The sequence below is a fragment of the Lissotriton helveticus genome, chromosome 5_1 (genome assembly GCF_964261635.1).
Source record: "Lissotriton helveticus chromosome 5_1, aLisHel1.1, whole genome shotgun sequence".
Lineage (NCBI taxonomy): Eukaryota > Metazoa > Chordata > Amphibia > Caudata > Salamandridae > Lissotriton > Lissotriton helveticus.
Genome location: NC_136065.1, coordinates 2,073,980,504 through 2,073,998,189, shown reverse-complemented (window position 1 = coordinate 2,073,998,189; position 17,686 = coordinate 2,073,980,504). Strand labels below are relative to the sequence as shown.

The following is a 17,686-nucleotide window of genomic DNA, read 5'->3' as shown; positions in this document are numbered from 1 at the left end:
CTGTGTTTGTCGATTTTGGGGTAGGGTCTAGCCCCTCCCACCGGTGGACCACCAGTCCGCCCCTTACTCATGCCCCTCCCAGCTAAGGGGGGGGGGGGAGTTTCTCAGGTCCACAACCGCCCGAAGGACTAATGGGGCGCCGTCGCTCCTCCAGGGTCCAGCGTGAGGACCTCCCTGGGGATTTTGGCTTTCGCACCCTTCCTATGCTCCTGCAGAGGGTACCCTTACTGTACCTTACAGCCTCTGGATCACCCTGTAACTCCGCCATAGCACTGGGTGTGGCCAGCAAGCACAGCACATCAGTTTTGCTTGGATGTGATAGGTTACGTAACTTACGTTACATTCCCCGTCATTGCACCTCGCTGTGGTCTCTTTTTAAATTAAATGGTGTGTGGCATGCAGTTCTCCACTTCTGCGCCAGCTACCCTTAAGGTTGAAAGCATTCCTTTCTTTCCAGCCTGTCTCGTTCTACTCCTCTCATGAGATGGCCAGCGCTGGCTTCGCCAGCACCGGTGTGTTGAGCAGTACGCAGTGTTTCTGCTGTGGGCTAGTGCTGTGCTCTACAAGTTTCATAATTTCCCCGCACAGTGCCCACTTGAAACTTTAGCACTCAGCCTGACTGTGGTTCATTTACGGAAAAGACGGGGGGCATCTCCAAGTATGACGTGCGTGTCCAGGTGCCCCACGGAAGTATCAGGCATGAGTGTGGAGAGGTTCAGAGCCGAGGAGCAGAGACTGGACTTGTCAAGAACTGGCCTTTCTACTCCAGGACAGACCCAGAGGCACTAGCAACCGCTGAATTTTTCTTTACTGGTAAATGAGAGTGTAAACATGGTCTTGCTGTTAAAGGTACATGACACGTGTCCCCCATAGGTACTTAAGTGTCACATCCACCTGATGCAACGGACTCCCCGCGCAGACAACTTTCCACAAAACATGCTGCACAAATATGTAAACTATGAGCATGTGTAACGTATGTTAATACGACCCAAATAAAGTACAGTTAAAAATTCCCTTAACACATCAGTCCTTAATTAATATCGGGACAGTTGCCGTTTAACTTTATTCCAGAGTGTTGTTTTCAGCCCAACAACTACCCTGACTATGCCAACCTCACTCATCCAATACTCAGCCAGCCAGGTTCTATGCACTTCTACCCTTTTGTATCAAGTGCCCAAAAGGTAGCCTGTTGCTGTGATAATATAGTAATAAATAAATCATCTGCTTGAATTCTTGAAAGGTTGTTGTTGATATGAAGAATTGCCACTTAAACTTAATGAAAATCTAATTTTTCAAAATTATTGCACAATTTATAATAAGGATGAATTTTGATTTCCAAAAATTATGTCTACTTCTTCGTATTAGACAAAGAAACATATGTCATATGCCCCGTTCTGAATGCGTGTTCAATGGAGATACTCATCAGACCAAGTTTTACAACATTTCTTGCAGCACACGGCTGCCGCAACCAGAACTATTACACTTTCTCCCACCAAGTTCACTTCCATTCAGTGACGTATCATTGACTGTACAGGTCACAAATCCAAACTTTCAATACTAAAACATAAATCATATATAAATATTTTTAAAGTAACTTAAAATAGGTTCATACAAAATAACATTCAACATATCACAGCTCTTCTTTGTACCCCAGCCTGCATCTGAACTCCTCTTCCAGATCATTGGTACATATTTCGGTAAGGCATCTGGAACAGTTGAGTACTTCCTCCTAGAAAGCACACGTACCACTATACTGACCCACTTAACCAAAATTAAAGTTTTTCGCCCTCATTTTTGTCTGCAACCCATGCCATGCCAGTCACTGTGGGATCCACGAAAGGTGTATACCTTCTAGATCTTTCTTCAGGCTAACAACTGACTATGTAAATTATTCCCAAATGTATTACATGTAAAATTATCCCTTATGGATATCCAGACATTCGAGCATGTATTTTGGACTTCTGCTTAAACGTTCGACACTTTTTTTAGTCTGCACTATATCAAATAAGCTCAGTGGTGCAATTTATTGTACCTTCATAATGATGCCGGGGTGGTGTTTTGTTTTGCCCCAGTTGCCAGTGTATAATCTTTGGTGTAAACTTAGTGCTGCTCAGTTGTATTGTTGAGCAATGCTTTTTTAACTGTCTATTTTTTCTTAGAGGGTGTTATTGTTTTGGATACTGTTTGCTATTTTTATGTATAACTGTGACTTTCTTACAAACTAAATGCTGCAAATGTTATACAGTGGTTCATTTGTACAGTTACAATTCTGTATACAAATACAAATGCTACGCTGAAGATTGACTCCTTTATTAAATTACGTAAAAAGAGTTCCACTCAGCTACCAAAATGTTTTCATTAAACTCTTGATATTTTAGAAACAATTACCAGCACAGTTGTACATTATAAACACAATGGTACACACCATCCTGCACCATTTTGTCTTCATAACAAATTGGCGCTCCAAAGCATGATTGATGTCATCTGGCCCGTAGTTTAAGAAGGATTCTATTTACAGTCCTGCAACATTCACTGTTACAAAAAAGGTAAAGCTTCTCTTGGCCAAATAGGACTCAGCAGTTTGGATTCATTTGTTCTGTGTTGGTTCACCTAGGGTGCAATCTCCCAGATTTTCTCTTGGGTGGTTGTGTTGAGTTTTCTGATACTCTCCATTTCCCTTAGCATGGGGCAGGAAATGTTTAATAAATGAACTCTGTACTTTTTGCCCAGCTGGCTAATTCTTTGGTTGACCTCTTGCTGTCCCTCAATAGATGGACTGGTCAGCCTTTTCAAACCTGAATTTCACAGGCAGAGATGCACTTCATATTGTCACCTGCCCGCAGACATGTCTTGAACCAGCTAGACCGTCAAGAACCTTTCTTCTAGACCCCTGATTGTCATCGGCACCGAAAGAGGCTCTTGTGGTAAAATAGTTTTTCCAATTAAAACTATTGAAAGGCTATTTGCATACTTGACCACTGAACAGAATTCAGCTGACTGTATTCCTGATTTTTATCAATCCTGGTTTATGGCAGTGGTGTCTTTCTCAGACTTACAGCCGACTTTTGTGTACCATTTGAAAGCAGCCAGATTGCTGACAACAGTTCCACCGGGGAGCATACCTCGACTGTTGCGGTCACATTGTGCGTGTACCCTTGGGACAGAGGGTCAAGTTAAGAGCCTGTGTGTTGATTTGTGGTTTCTATGGAAATGTCATGTTTCTGTTCTCTGTGTTAATCGTCCCCTTTAATCTAGTGCTTGGTGCTTACCACCCCATTGACAGCAAAGTGCTAAGCCTTTGCCATATTTGAGGACGTTAGTTCTTTTACCACAATCTCATATTTTTATTTCTTTGCACCAAATTATTGAAACTCGTAAATAACTTCTTAGTAGCCTACTGTGGTAGCCTGCTGGTTATGCGTTTCAATCGCATCAGAAGGATGTACATAAAAAATATCATGACATATAGAATAGGTTCCCTCGGTCTAACACTGTGGTGCAGTATGTCTTGAAAATTCAGAATTGTCCTTACTGAAAGAAAGATCCCGAAAAGAGTTAGTCCAAGGATAAAATATTTACAAACACTGCTTTTATGTTTGACAGTCCACTAATATCTCTATTCGGACATGCTTTAACAAAAGTAATTCATCCAACCTAGTGTTCAGCCATTGACCCATTGGATGCAATGTAGCCCTTAGAACTAGAATTTATCCCTTATCTGCATAGCAGGTGTAAAGAATTATTCTCGCTTCTGCTTTCGTAAATCACTGTAACCACCATGACTGCATCGTGTAAGGTAGCAATAATGATGGAGGGACTAGGGCAGTATGTTTCAGTGCCCTTCCATTTTCCACTAGATGCACGATCCTTGTAGATGCCATATTCATGGTCCTGTCAAGCATCAAATTGGTGGTAAAACAAAGCACCACCAATTTTATTATCTGGGTTTGGGCTACGCCCCGGATGTGCCACTGCTCACGTAGGGTTTCACAATCTAGCACCAGGTTCGGGTTTAGTGGAATAGTTTAATGCTTTTTTGGCTTTAGCCATTTATCCGTACAAGCCCCAAGGCATGTTTGATCCACCCCAAGACAATATTTGGAGGCAAGCCCATTATGTAATGCACACCTTGCTTTAGCTGGTTTCTGTCCTCATTTCTTCATCCCATCCGACCCCTCCATCATCTAAGGTCCTCTATCAGTGGGTACTGCCTTCTGTGACTGGATGGTTGTGAGGTTTCTCAGTAGTGCATTCTGGCAGGTCTCTGAACAAGGATCTTAGGTACATAAGAGATGAGAGTAAAAGGGAGCAATACTTTCGGGCAGATGCTCTAGGCTATGAAAAGAGTTATCCACTTGCCCAGGCCAAAAAAGAAAGGACGTGGCCAGAGCGGCTATGCCCACCAATAGGGAACTATTACAATAAAATACAAAGTAATGAACTAAACGTTTGAAATAATCTCAGCCACTAGTGATTGCTCAGGGCTGCAATCCAGTTCATTGTGCCAATTTAGACTGAGATTAGCAATATCCAAATATGTAGATATTAATGTTAACCCTAATAGGACATTCTAGCCCTAACTGCTAAGTAAGGTCTCTTTCAGACAGGAACATAAGTGACCCCAGACCACTTTCAGCCGACTCAGACCTCATCAGTGAGGCGCAGCACTTTTCAGAAGAGGTGTAAACATACAAACTGGGAAAATGGGAAGACTCAGCCTACTAAAAGAAAAAGAGACATGCGACAAATGGCAACAAAAGCCCTGGCATGCTCAGGCCATTGACCCCCTGCTCTTCGGCTACTTACATTCTTTGGAAAAGCTTTCTACCTACATAATCACTGTTGCATTACACTTGAGTAGGTTCTTCAATGCAGTGCCTTGCGGTTTGAAAGTCTCTGGGTATGAACTGGGTCCTTGCTGGCAGCAGCCCCCCTGTGATGGCCTGTGAAGCTGCATCAAATTAGGTGCAACCTGTCAGGATTTCATCAAAGGGAGTGGAGAGAAAGAGACATTGATTCATGGCCCTTGGTCTGACAGTGTGTCCCCCAATGCTGGTTCCGACATGGTCTCATGGAATTTTTGTGTGCTTATGGTGCTCATCATTGCCAATTTGTTTGAAAGACCGGGTGAGTGACATATAACACATAACTTTGTACCTAAATGGTGATACATTCGTGCTCTAGTATTTATTTGCTATTTGCTGTGTTAGGACGCTGCCCAGATCCAGACACAACCTTTCACTCCATTATCCCTGCAAGTATTAAAGGGGCTCTCTCTGGTGTCACACGGCTGGTATATCTACACTCTCTGCATCCCCTCAACCCAAAATCCTCTTAGCTTGCACATTACTACTTTCATGAGGCAGTTATGCACCTCTGCTTCTTGAGATGTCCATAGATGGAGATAAGTGGATTATATTTTGAATCCTTTGTTCAGTATTCCCTTGGGGGGGGCAGATGCCTTAGTAACACTACCTGGCATAATTAATGGGCAACGCCCCTCAGGGGCTAATACAATCAATGACAGAGCACAGCACAATGTGGTATGTAACTGACTATTCCCAGTCAGGTTCATACATTTTAATGCAAAGAACAAATGCAGAAATGTAACACTTATCCGGCACATAGATCTTCACCACTGTTGCTATGTTGTTACAGCAATGGCACAGCCGACACGAGTTTCGTCACTATTGCAACTTTTTCAAGGCTTAAATATATGTAGTAGTTAATCTTTTAAAATTTAAGGCCTTTGTATTTGTTCCAAAGGAGCACAGAATATGGATAAGATTGTCCAGATCCCTGTTAAGACGTCAATTTTGGACCGACATACAATAGTAGCGTATGCGAGGTTCCCAGTATGGAGAAAGATATTAGATAGCTACAGCTGCACGCAATGGTATCTCCTTCTCAGATGTATATATGCAATAGCTCAAACGGACGGACTCCGGGTGGCGGTATGGCCAGTTAGCAACAGAGGTGCTGGCTACTGTTCAAAACCACTGCCATCATTTATGCCCCTCAGGGGATGTACATCTCTTTTTATGGTTTGAGTTCATGAGTGGTGCACATGTTAGTGCCACATCTCTGAGTTCTCAGATGAATCAGTGCAAATGTTGTCTCCAGTACTGAGTTAGCTCTGAGTTCTGCTATTGATTTTCATCAAGCATATGCAGGATTTGCCAGGATGAAGATTCCACTGGTTTTAGTGGTTGAGGTGGTCTGGTAACTGTATTGTGATTGTGACAACTCCCCACTTGCTGCTTCACTGCCTCCCTGATTTTCGAGTCGTAGTTCTTATACCACTTTCTTAAAATATGTTTTCTCCCCCCTTGAGGTCAACTGTGTATTCTGTACTATTTACGTGATTTCTATGCAAAGTATTGTGTGCATTGTCCATATCTCCGGGTAGGGGATATCTAAACGTGTTAGTGAGTATTATATAATAAATACATATTTTTATAGATACCTTGTATAGGTGTTTTTTCATTTAATCTATACCTATAAGATTGCATTCTGGTAAAACAAGCTGCTTTACACTCCTTCTGGACTAAGCCTGAAGGCTGCTCTCCACAACTACCCCGTAGAGAGCTTTCTATGGTTGTCTTAGACCTCCTAAATCACCATAAGGGTTGTCTGGACTGATGCAGGGTGTCCACTTACATAAGTGTACATCATATACCAGGCCAGCCTCTCACAAAGTGATTTATGGTTTATAGATGGGCAGGGGTACAGGGATGTAATGGTGATTTTAGAGCTTACGGGGTGGATAGAGGTAAAAAGAGGTACAGCTGATTGTATAGCTTTAGAGTGGGTAGAGGTTAAATGGTAATATGGGTGTTTTAGGATTTGGGGTGGGTAGAGGAAGGTAAGGGTGAATGTGGGATTCAGGGGTGGTTAGAAGAAAAGGGAGGTCAGAGTGAATTTAGGGTTCAGAGATGGATAAAGGTAAAGGAAGGTAAGGATTCAAGTGTGGGTAGATGTAAAGGGAGCTGAGGGTGATTTTAGGGTTCAGGGTTGGGTAAACTGAGGTAAGGATGATTTTACGGTTTGTGGGTAGAGGTAAAGGGAGGTAAGGTGGTTTTTAGGATTCAGGGGTCGGTAGAGGTAAAAGGAAATAACAATGCTTTTAGGGTTTGGGGTAAGTATAGGTAATGTGAAGTTTGGGCTCTGGGATAGGTGGCGGTACAGGGAGGTAGGGGTGATTTTATAGTTCAGGGTTGGGTAGAAGTAAAGGGAGGATAGAGTTCAAAGGTGGGTAGAGTTAAACTAAGGTAAGGTTGATTTTAGAGTTCAGGGTGCGTTAGAGGTGAAGGAAGGTAAGAGTGATTTTAGGGTTTAGGAGTGGGTAGACATAAAGAGAGGTAAGGGTGAAACATAACACATTTTCAAACAATGCATGTTTGATTAATAAAACACCTTTCAGAAAAACACATACTGTATGGCAACAAAAATAAACAAGGGAGAATGTTTACAGTTTCATCATCAATTAACGCGACAGAAGGCCAAAATGTATGCTTCAGACATTGTCACTGGCAGCAAAGTTTGAATATTGCTAGTTGTTTGGGTTGGGGTACTGGAAATACTAGGAAGTGCAAGCTTCAGCTTTGATGGTTTCAAATTGTCTTGCAAGCAAAAGTAACAAACAAAAAGCACCACAATCTGAGTGCAAGCAGCTCCAAAGAACACTTATCAAGAAGTCAATTGGAAATTGGTCCAGGCCCCAGGGAAGACAAAAACACATGGAAAAAAAGGGAATCCCAAGTGAAGCTGGCACGCGCTGACACACCCTCATCAATGAAAAGGAATAAAATAAGAGTGACAATGAAGCCACCAAGTAATGGGCGGGCTAAAACCACCTTTTTAGATTTTACATTTTTTTTATAAAAGGAACAACAGATGATGCGCTGTCTGAGGCAGACCCTAAAAACCTTTCACCAGGAGAAATTAAAGACTGAAGGTTCAAGAAAAAAACTGGCTATGTAAGGGACAACGCAGGAGGCAAAGACTGGACTAAATTTCGAATGAAGGTGATCAAAGCCCCCACACACTGTCCTTGTTGCATTACTTTATAGTGTCATCTCGATTGTAATAACCCTTCATTTTGAAATACATGTGCAGTCGGCTGCCCATAACACTAGTATATAACATAAGATGTGTTTTTCTAAAGTGCACGTTCACCTATAGGTATCCTATCGCTGAATGACAGATGTTTCTTGTTACCCAACTCAATGGTACTCATTTTATCAACCTCATATAGATGAAAGGCTGAGTGGACCTTCCAGGATTTTAACCTGTGACCATAAGGACGAACACAGGCCCCTGCAGTAGAGGCATTAGTCCACTGAGCCACCAGACCCGTTTATACAGGTCTACCGGTGTATAAAGCAATCATGTGTGTGTGGTTGTGCATCCAGTTGTTACTATCCTCACTGTGTGAGTTTTTTCCTTTTCTTAAGTGGTGTTAGTCCATGACGCCATTGCTTTCTATGTCATTCTCTGATAGTATGTGTGAGTGGCCATGGATGATGTGTGACAAGTACTTAATTTGAGCTGGTGAGGCCCTCCGACCCTCATTTTTGGGGACCAGCACTTATTTTTCCTCATGGGACATTTCCTGAGAGCAAAACAGAGAAATCACACAAAATAGAACAAAGGAGGAAGAGAACGACAAAAATCATCGCAAACCGAGAAAGCAATAATCTGCAAGAGTGAGATAAAGGGGCAGGGAGTGTCTGGTAAAGGGTTTAAAGAGGTGTGAGGCCGATTTAAGAGTGGGATAAAGCAGCAGGGAGTGGCTGGTAAAGGGTTAAACAGACGTGAGGCAGATTCAAGACTACGATTCGGCACGCCAACATTTGATGGCGCGGGCCGTGGGCTTCTGAGCAGAGCTTTGGGACCGGCACTCATTCCTGTACAACGTAAGCACAGTGTGACTTACTCCAAGGCCTGGCTAGAGCCTGTTGTGGCCCTAGTACTGTAGAGCAGATGCGGGTGTAATTGTAGAGAATTGGAACTGACTTACCCCTTTGTGTTAGCAAGTCTCTCCCTGTACCCCCAATCCCCCCAACCACCTGATTTTACATCTGCTCCTCCCACTTTGCAGTGGCTATTTATTCCCCATTTACCATCAGCTCCCTCTTGTTATTCCCCGTTTTCCAACCACTTCCCCATGCCATTTCCATATCCACACCTACATTGTAAGCATTCGTGCGTGTAGTTTCTCGCATTTACAACTCTGAACACGCACATGCAAACAAGGCTCGGAGCCGGCAGGCCTCGGTCAGCATCTTTGTGAACGGCAAACGTGCGTGTGAAGTAGTGTTACCTGGGCACTTCATATAGACTCGCAGATTCATGCGTGGACTGCTCCCCCCCACCCCCCCCTTTCGCTCCGTACTTATTTATCAGCACAGGTTATTTTTGCTCACAGTTTGTAGGAGGGAGAGAAGATGGTAGTCATCGCGCAAGAAAACATTGTCCACACCTTCTTTTAGGAGCAAGAAAGGCCACTTTTATTTTAGGACAGGTGCATCATCAATATCATAAACATATTCATTATTTATTTATTATTTACATAATTCAACTCTACAGTGAGCCTACGAAACCTAAATCCCAAAACCCCGAACAAACTCCTGCCTACTAACCCTAGCCTACCCAACGCTACCCTTCAGGATGGCCAACCCGCTCCAGGCTGCCCACCCCCACTAACAAAAACCCGCCTACAAAAGAACAAAGGCACCCATCCTAACAGTGGCAAACCTACCTAAACTAAACAGTGCCTAGAGCACCGCAAAATAACAAGCCCAGAAATAAATAAAGAAAAAGAAAAAAGAGGGAGGGTGGGTGGGGCAAAACAACCTCCCTTCACGCCTCCCGCCACGCAGTTACTAATCCCCGCCTGACTTCCCCTTTTCCCTCTCTGCTAATCAGCCCCCACCTGTAGAATGTTCCTCGCGCGAACCTGCCCAGGGAGAGACCGGCTCGCGCCTGGCTCTCCCTGGGTCCCCCCTCGCGCAAGAAAACATTGTCCACACCTTCTTTTAGGAGCAAGAAAGGCCACTTTTATTTTAGGACAGGTGCATCATCAATATCATAAACATATTCATTATTTATTTATTATTTACATAATTCAACTCTACAGTGAGCCTACGAAACCTAAATCCCAAAACCCCGAACAAACTCCTGCCTACTAACCCTAGCCTACCCAACGCTACCCTTCAGGATGGCCAACCCGCTCCAGGCTGCCCACCCCCACTAACAAAAACCCGCCACCCAGGAAAACCTTTAGCGTTTTCCTGCCCCACCTAAAGGAAAGGAAGGAGCACACCACAACTGTACTTGAAGAACCTTGCTAATCAAGTCCCTGAGTTCAAGGAGGTAAAAAGAGAGGCCCAAAGCTGAGAGATGCACACCGTCCTCACAAAATAAATGATGTTCAGATACTTGTAAATGATAATGGTTCAAACTGTATATCCCCCAATGTTGACAAAAAAGGCGCATTGTCCTGTTCACTTTCCGTCTAGCCTTTTCCAGGGCAGAATGGGTCCGTGCCCCACGCCAGTGCAAACGGGGCACAAACTCAGTCCATATGAGCATGGTGCTCTCCCATGTGGTTCGGATGATTTCCAGGTCCTGCTTCATTAATTTTAACAAGGTCAGCCCAGAGAGAGAAACCAAGTCATTCTCTCCCAAATGTAGCACCAGGAGATCCGGAGGGCCCCCCAAACACTGCGAAACCAAAGCAGCCAAGGCGGGAAAAAGCCCACCCCAGCGCATTCCCCCTGTTCCATGCCATGAGACTTCATGTGTCATACTGTTCAGACCAAGCGATCTCCCACAAAGCTGGCTGGCAGCGGCTAAAGCTGCTCTTTTAATGAAAGAGTGCCCCAGTATCCACACCCTCCTTTTGCATCCGGCGACTGATAGCCAGGGACCTAGGAGAGAAAGAAATGTTAGACCAGCCAAAAATGCACTATTTCCTCACATACTTTTCACAACACTTGGAACGCCAACGACCAATGCGTCTGATCTGGGACCAGTCCCACCCCAGGCGGGCGGCCTCCGTCGCCGCACCAATTCTGAAGGAATGGGTACCAAACTGAACAGGGTCCTTCCCCAAACGCAGCAAGACCTTGCGTAATACAGCCAACAATTGAGATGCAACTATGGGACTACCATCTGCATGACAAAATATGGACCCCTGGAGAAAATGCGGAGAGGACACAAACACTTCCCATTCCCCAACCGGGCAACATGCAGAGACCCCACTCCTACCAAGGAACACCCACTTACCCCTCCCCATCTGGTCGGTTTTGGATGCCCGCAGCCAAAGTCGCACTCTGTCACTTTCCAACACCACCTCACCGCTGGTCATACCTACCCTGCCCCGCAACCCCAGCAACTCTGATGCCCGAAATGCCCCAAAGAACAACCACACAAAACACAAACGAAATTTGGCACACTCAAAAGCATCATGACAACACACCTCCAGTTCCAGCAACATCAACTGGAGCAATTCAAACGTCACAGGCTGCCGGAGCTGCTGACCCCCAGCCCGGAGCCTGGCCAAACCTTTCAACAATTTACGAACCAACACCCCCCCAACCGGATCCCTCCCCCACCAAAGCTGTCCATAAAAAGAAACCCCAGCCAATTTACCCGAAATGGTAGTGGGCGACAGGCCTTTGTCCGCCAGATGTAAAACAAACTGCAAGATGCATTGTTCATCAGACCAACCAGCCCTGAACGGCCCCATCGAAACATTACAAAACTGCAGAAACTCAGACCAGGCTTTCACATAACCCCGCCTGGTGGATTCAGCCACAGAATTTTCCACCAAGTGGTGAACCCTCAATCCCCCAGGTCCCATACGTACTGTGGGATCGCTGTTGGTGCCAGGTCCGCCCCAGGAGCTAACTTGCGGAACTCGGACCACTGAAAGCGAGACAAAGAGTCAGCGATGCAATTAGAAGTACCAGGAACATGCCGCGCTTTAAAGACAATATTCAGTTGCAGACACCGCAGCATGAATGCGCGCAGGAGCCGCAAAACCCGCAAATCGCGAGCCTTTTGGTGATTGACAAGGTGTACTACAGCCAAATTGTCCACGTGAAACAAGACGGAACGATTCTGAAACTCATCCCCCCATAGGTGCAAAGCAACCAGCAGCGGGAAGAGCTCCAGAAACGCAATGCTGCGACCCTGATCCTTCCAGTGCGCCGGCCAGCCGGCCGCGCACCATCGACCTTCCCAAAATATTCCGAATCCGTGAGCCCCTGACGCATCAGTGAACAACTGTACTTGCCACACCATGTCCTCATCCGCAAAAAACAAGGACACGCCATTAAAGTCTTGCAGAAAACGAAGCCAGACAGTCAAATCGGCACGCACAGCGGTGGTAATGCGCACCCTATGATGGGGAAGGCTTGCTCCGGACATGGACAGACCCAGACGTCTGCAGAACGTCCTGCCCGCCCGAACAACCCGGCAAGCAAAATTGAGATAACCCAACAACTTCTGAACAGTTTTCAAAACCACTTTCCGCTCCCCCAACACCAGATGTATGAAAGCAGACATTTCCTTCACTTTAGCCACAGGCAGTCTCGCCATCATAGACAGAGTATCAATTTCGATCCCCAAAAAAGTCAGGGACGTACAGGGACCCTCTGTCTTGTCCGGCGCCAAGGGGACACCCAATTCCTCCGCTAGAGCCTGAAAGATGTTCAAGGCCGACTGACACTGCCCAGAGCAACCCTCCCCAATGAAAAGAAAATCATCAAGGTAATGACAGACCAACGCGTGGCCACTAACAAAAGTGAATCGCCACTGTAGGAAGGTACTGAAAGTTTCAAACAGGGAGCATGACACTGAACAGCCCATGGGCAACACCCGATCCACGTAGAAACTACCATCAAAATGCATTCCTAACAGACTGAAATCCCAAGGATGAATGGGCAATAGCCGGAAAGCCGACTGAATGTCGCTCTTCGCCAGCAAAGCCCCAACACCAGCCGTGCGCACGAGCCGCAAGGCATCGTCCACCGAAGCATAATTGACAGTTGAGTCAGCTGGATCAATAAAGTCATTGATTGATGAACCCTCGGGCCAGGACAGGTGATGGATAAGACGAAACTCCCCTTCCGCCTTCTTGGGCACCACACCCAGGGGTGATACAATCAAGTCAGGCAGGGGACAATCCACAAAAGGACCAGCAATCCTACCAGCCGCAAGCTCTGCATCCAGTTTCTTCCGCACCACATGTGGACTCTCCTTCGCAGACTTCAAATTGTCCGACCACCTGCCCACCCTGGGTCCCTGATACCCAATCCGAAACCCAATTTTGAAACCCCAAGACAAAATCTTAGCGGCCTCAAAATCCGGATAATCCACCAGCCAGAGATCGAGAACCTCCTGCCTAATAGGAGTAGGGGCCCTTGTAAACAGACTGATGTTGCTGCCCCCTGCCCCCAGAACCCCGTCCCTGATCACCCCATCTCTGGCCGGGAAAACACTGGGTGAGGGCATGCTTCCCTCCACACTGCGAACACTCATGTTTATACCTGCAAGCGGGTCTGTTACAGGAACCCCTGTTAAAATGCCAGCAAGTGCCGGAAGCGGCCGATTGACCTCTGCCCCAAACCCCCGCCCCAGATTGAGCGGGGCGAGCTGAAAAGGGCCGATAAAACACAGGCTGCCCGCTAGCTGTGTGGGTCGTAGCAGGAGGGTTTGCCGATGCCATCCATTGCAACCATAACTCAGAGTCAACCGCACCCCACGAACGCTCAGGGAAAGCGGCCATGCGCGCCCTAAATTCGTCATCGTAGGACAACCAAGCAAAGCCGCCAAAATAACTGTGAGCCTTGCGGATGACATCTGCATATTTAAACATGTCTATTGCTTTCTCAGGATGACGTTGACAGTAAACGCTGGCATAAATGAGAAAGGCCGAAGTCCAGTTCTCTATAGACCTCGGAACACGAGGCCTCCGAGCCAATTCTAATTCCTCCTCTTTCGACCCTTCTTTTGCCTGGACATCCCTGTGGAGAAGTCGAAAAACATCCACAAAAGCCCCAGACCAGATCAGAGTCTTCGTTTTTTCGGACAAATGGGACCCCAAGGGCATCCCCACCCCAGAATAAGGCAACTTTTTCGGTAGGATACTATCCTCCGCTACCCGAGTGGCAGCCACCCCGCCATCCCCCGATATAGAAACTTCTTTTGCCACTTGTACAGTAGAAACATTCGAAAATACGGGCCGCTCAAGCCTCGGTGCCAGAGCGACTCGCTCAACCACAACCCCATCACCCGTACCACAAGATCTCGTACTCTTAACAGGGAGACTCTCCCTAGGTTGCACATTTGAAATTACGGGCCGCTCAAGCCTCGGTGCCAGAGCGACTCGCTCAACCACAACCCCATCACCCGTACCAACAGATCTTGTACTCTTAACCGGGAGACTCTCCCTAGGTTGCCACACTGACCACCACCCATTCTTACCTCTCGGTAACTGCTCCGACTGCTGGGCGACGGCCCCACGATCCCGCTGAGAAGGTCCAGACCACACTGCCCCTCGTACACCCGCAAGGTCCGCTCGAGACTCCTGCAAAACACGAGAAACAGCGGGTTGCCCTAACCCACCCCCCTGGGCCCGTGCTGCCAAAAACCCAACATCTGTCTCTCTCAATTCCCCTTCTTCCAAATCATCATCACGAAAACTCCCACAGAAAGCTTCATCAGAAAATGCAACCTGTTCACTCCCACTGGGCATAGCCCCATCACCAATACCCCCATCATAAAATTGCCAGTCGATGTTTTGAAAGCTATGTGCACTGAAAGCTGTAGAAGAGCCGTCCGCTCCAGACAGCCCCCCTGTAAGCCCACCACTGGAAACAGCCGTGTGGACAGTTCCCGGGCCCGTAGAAACAGCCAACAGCCGCCCAGCCGAAGGCGCAGAGTGAAAACTGCGGCCGCTCAAGCCAGACGAGGAAACAGCCCCTAAAACATCACCCCCAACATGAGAACCGCACTCACCCCCCGACGCCAGCCCAAATCCACCCACCGACCCAGCCTCAGGACCACCCAGAAGCCCACCCGGGCAGCCCCTGGGGACCGGGAACAGAGACTGACCAGTGGCCGGGGGCGCCCCTTTGCGCAGCATGCCCTTACCCCCCAAGGTCATGGACTTAGGGGTGGGGGGGGGCCGGGGGCAAGGAGCACCAGTTACAACAGCCTCGGGGGCCGTGGGATGCGGCGTGGCATGTGTAGCACCCACCTGGACCACAGCAGGAGCCGGGGGCGGGGCCTCAGGGGGGGGGCGCAAAGGCATCGCAACCCGGGAGTGCCCAGCATCAATGAGAACCGAGTGAGGGGGGCCAACAACGTGGGGGGGGGCAGAGACAGGCCCCGACACGGCCGGTGAGAGCAGGTAACACTGCCCATTGATCCATAAACATGGAGGGCCCCCAGCCGGCAAAGGCGGCACAGAGGACAGGGGGGCAAGAGACACCACAGCAGTGGGGGGGGCGTGCGCGCGCCCATGCGGCTCTGCGCTGCGCCCTCGCTTGGGCCTGGGCCCCGCCTGCTGCTTCCCCGACGACCCAGCAGCGAGACCGCCTGGACGCGGTGTCAAGCGGCCCGCAGAACGCCCCCGCCTCCCCCCGGGCGCCCCTCGTGAACAAGCAGGTAAAAAAGGGGCTTCACATACCTGCTGGAGGGCGCCCGGGTCACACGGCGGGGGTCCTGCCTCCTCGGCATGCAGAACAAGCCCAGGCCCATCGACCGACATGGCCGCCTCGCCGTCGTCGTCGTCCTCAGGGCCCGGCGACAGACACGCCTCCACCGCCCTGGCGACGCCCTCCGCAGCTTTGCGAGGGGGGCGGGACAAGCCAACCCACGCCTCCTCCGGGACGCCGGGCATCAACAAATCCTCCCGCCCTGCTGCACAGAGGAGGTGGACCGCCCGCCTGACCTCCGCCGCTTCTTCCATGACCCAGGTACCGCGCAAAACAACCTCCCTTCACGCCTCCCGCCACGCAGTTACTAATCCCCGCCTGACTTCCCCTTTTCCCTCTCTGCTAATCAGCCCCCCACCTGTAGAATGTTCCTCGCGCGAACCTGCCCAGGGAGAGACCGGCTCGCGCCTGGCTCTCCCTGGGTCCCCCCATAAAGAATAAATAGAGGGAAACAGCCAATGCTGACAGAAGGTGGCATGTTTGCGTGAGCGAGGGAGGACTTGAAGCAGGTCTGTTGACAGACAGCCCGGCCCCTCACCTGGGACCCACTGATGCAAAGATGCGCTTCTGCGGTCTCCTTCGTGTGGACGCAGGTGACGTCAGTGCTCACGCTGACGCGTCTGTGCGGCCAGGGCTCACGTGCGTCCTGACTGGAGCTTTTTTTCTGTGCACTCTTTACCGGTGGATTCTGCCCCAGAGACAGGTTGGTGTCACTCCTGCGACCTGCGCTGATCAATGCAAAGGGCACATTGTCATACTTCTCTGCCTCTTCTCCATGACCTAGATCTCTCCAATTTCACTTTATTTTCTTCTCATTCTTTTTCTTCAACTTCTCTTGTGGGTTTTTTTCAGTGTCTCTCATAATTTTCGCAATGTACTCTCTCGTGCTAACTCGCTGTCTCTCCACTTTCTCTTCTCCATCATCTTTTCTATTTTGTTCTATCTTTTTCTGTGTCTCTCTCTTCCTCTGTATCTTACTTCACTTTGTCATCACCTATTTCTCTGGCTTGCAATAATTCTTCTGTTTTTCTCACTATTTCTGTTTCTCATTGTTCATCTTTCTTTGAACTTTCAGCGCTCACCTACTCCGTCCCCCTCGCTCTATTTTTCTCTTGCCAATCAATCAATCAATCAAAGCATTTGTATAGCGCGCTACTCACCCGGAGGGTCTCAAGGCGCTTGGGGAGGGGGGGTCCGCTACTGCTCGAACAGCCAGGTCTTGAGCTGCTTCCTGAAGGCGAGGTGGTCCTGGGTCAGGCGGAGGTGGGTCGGGAGGGAGTTCCAGGTCTTGGCGGCGAGGTAGGAGAAGGACCTTCCCCCTGTGGTGACTCTTCGGATGCGGGGGACGGCGGCGAGAGCGTGGCCGGTCGATCGGAGCTGGCGTTTGGGAGCGTAGAAATTGAGGCGGCTGTTGAGGTATCCTGGTCCTTGGTTGTGCAGGGCTTTGTGTGCGTGGGTGAGGAGACGGAAGATGATTCTCTTGTTGACCGGGAGCCAGTGCAGGTTTCGCAGGTGTCCGGAGATGTGGTTGCGACGGGGGATGTCCAGGATGAGCCTTGCTGAGGCGTTCTGGATCCGCTGGAGTCTCTTCTGGAGTTTGGCGGTGGTTCCGGCGTAGAGGGCGTTGCCGTAGTCCAGTCGGCTGGTGACGAGGGACTGGGTGACCGTCTTCCTGGTCTCGGTTCCGCTCTCTTCCTTTCCATATTTTCCTAAGGTCTTTTTAACTTCCTGCTTTTCCTCATGGTTAGGTTTTATCTTTCTTTTCTTATTGGTCTTGCTTGTTTTCCATTTTATTTTATTTCCTTTGTTTCTTTTCCTGGTTCTCTTTTCTGTTCTCTTTTCAGTCATGTTTTTGAGACTCTCCTTAGTTCTTATTTTACCTTTCACATTTTCTCTCCTTTATGTTTTTCATTTCTCTCCTATTTTTAAACTGTAAATTCATGTTTGTGTTTTTT

The 17,686-nt window shown here is 48.1% G+C and overlaps 1 protein-coding gene across 1 annotated transcript; it reads right to left on the bottom strand.

Moving 5' to 3' along the window:
• Nucleotides 1–9,956: 9,956 nt before the first annotated feature.
• LOC144756312 (uncharacterized) lies at nt 9,957–14,956 on the bottom strand. The gene is made up of 2 exons (XM_078646008.1): nt 14,497–14,956; nt 9,957–10,934 (listed from the first exon to the last, which is right to left on the bottom strand). Exons 1-2 carry the CDS (start codon nt 14,765–14,767, stop codon nt 10,285–10,287), a joined length of 921 nt encoding a protein of 306 aa, XP_078502134.1. The 5' UTR covers nt 14,768–14,956; the 3' UTR covers nt 9,957–10,284.
• Nucleotides 14,957–17,686: the final 2,730 nt, after the last annotated feature.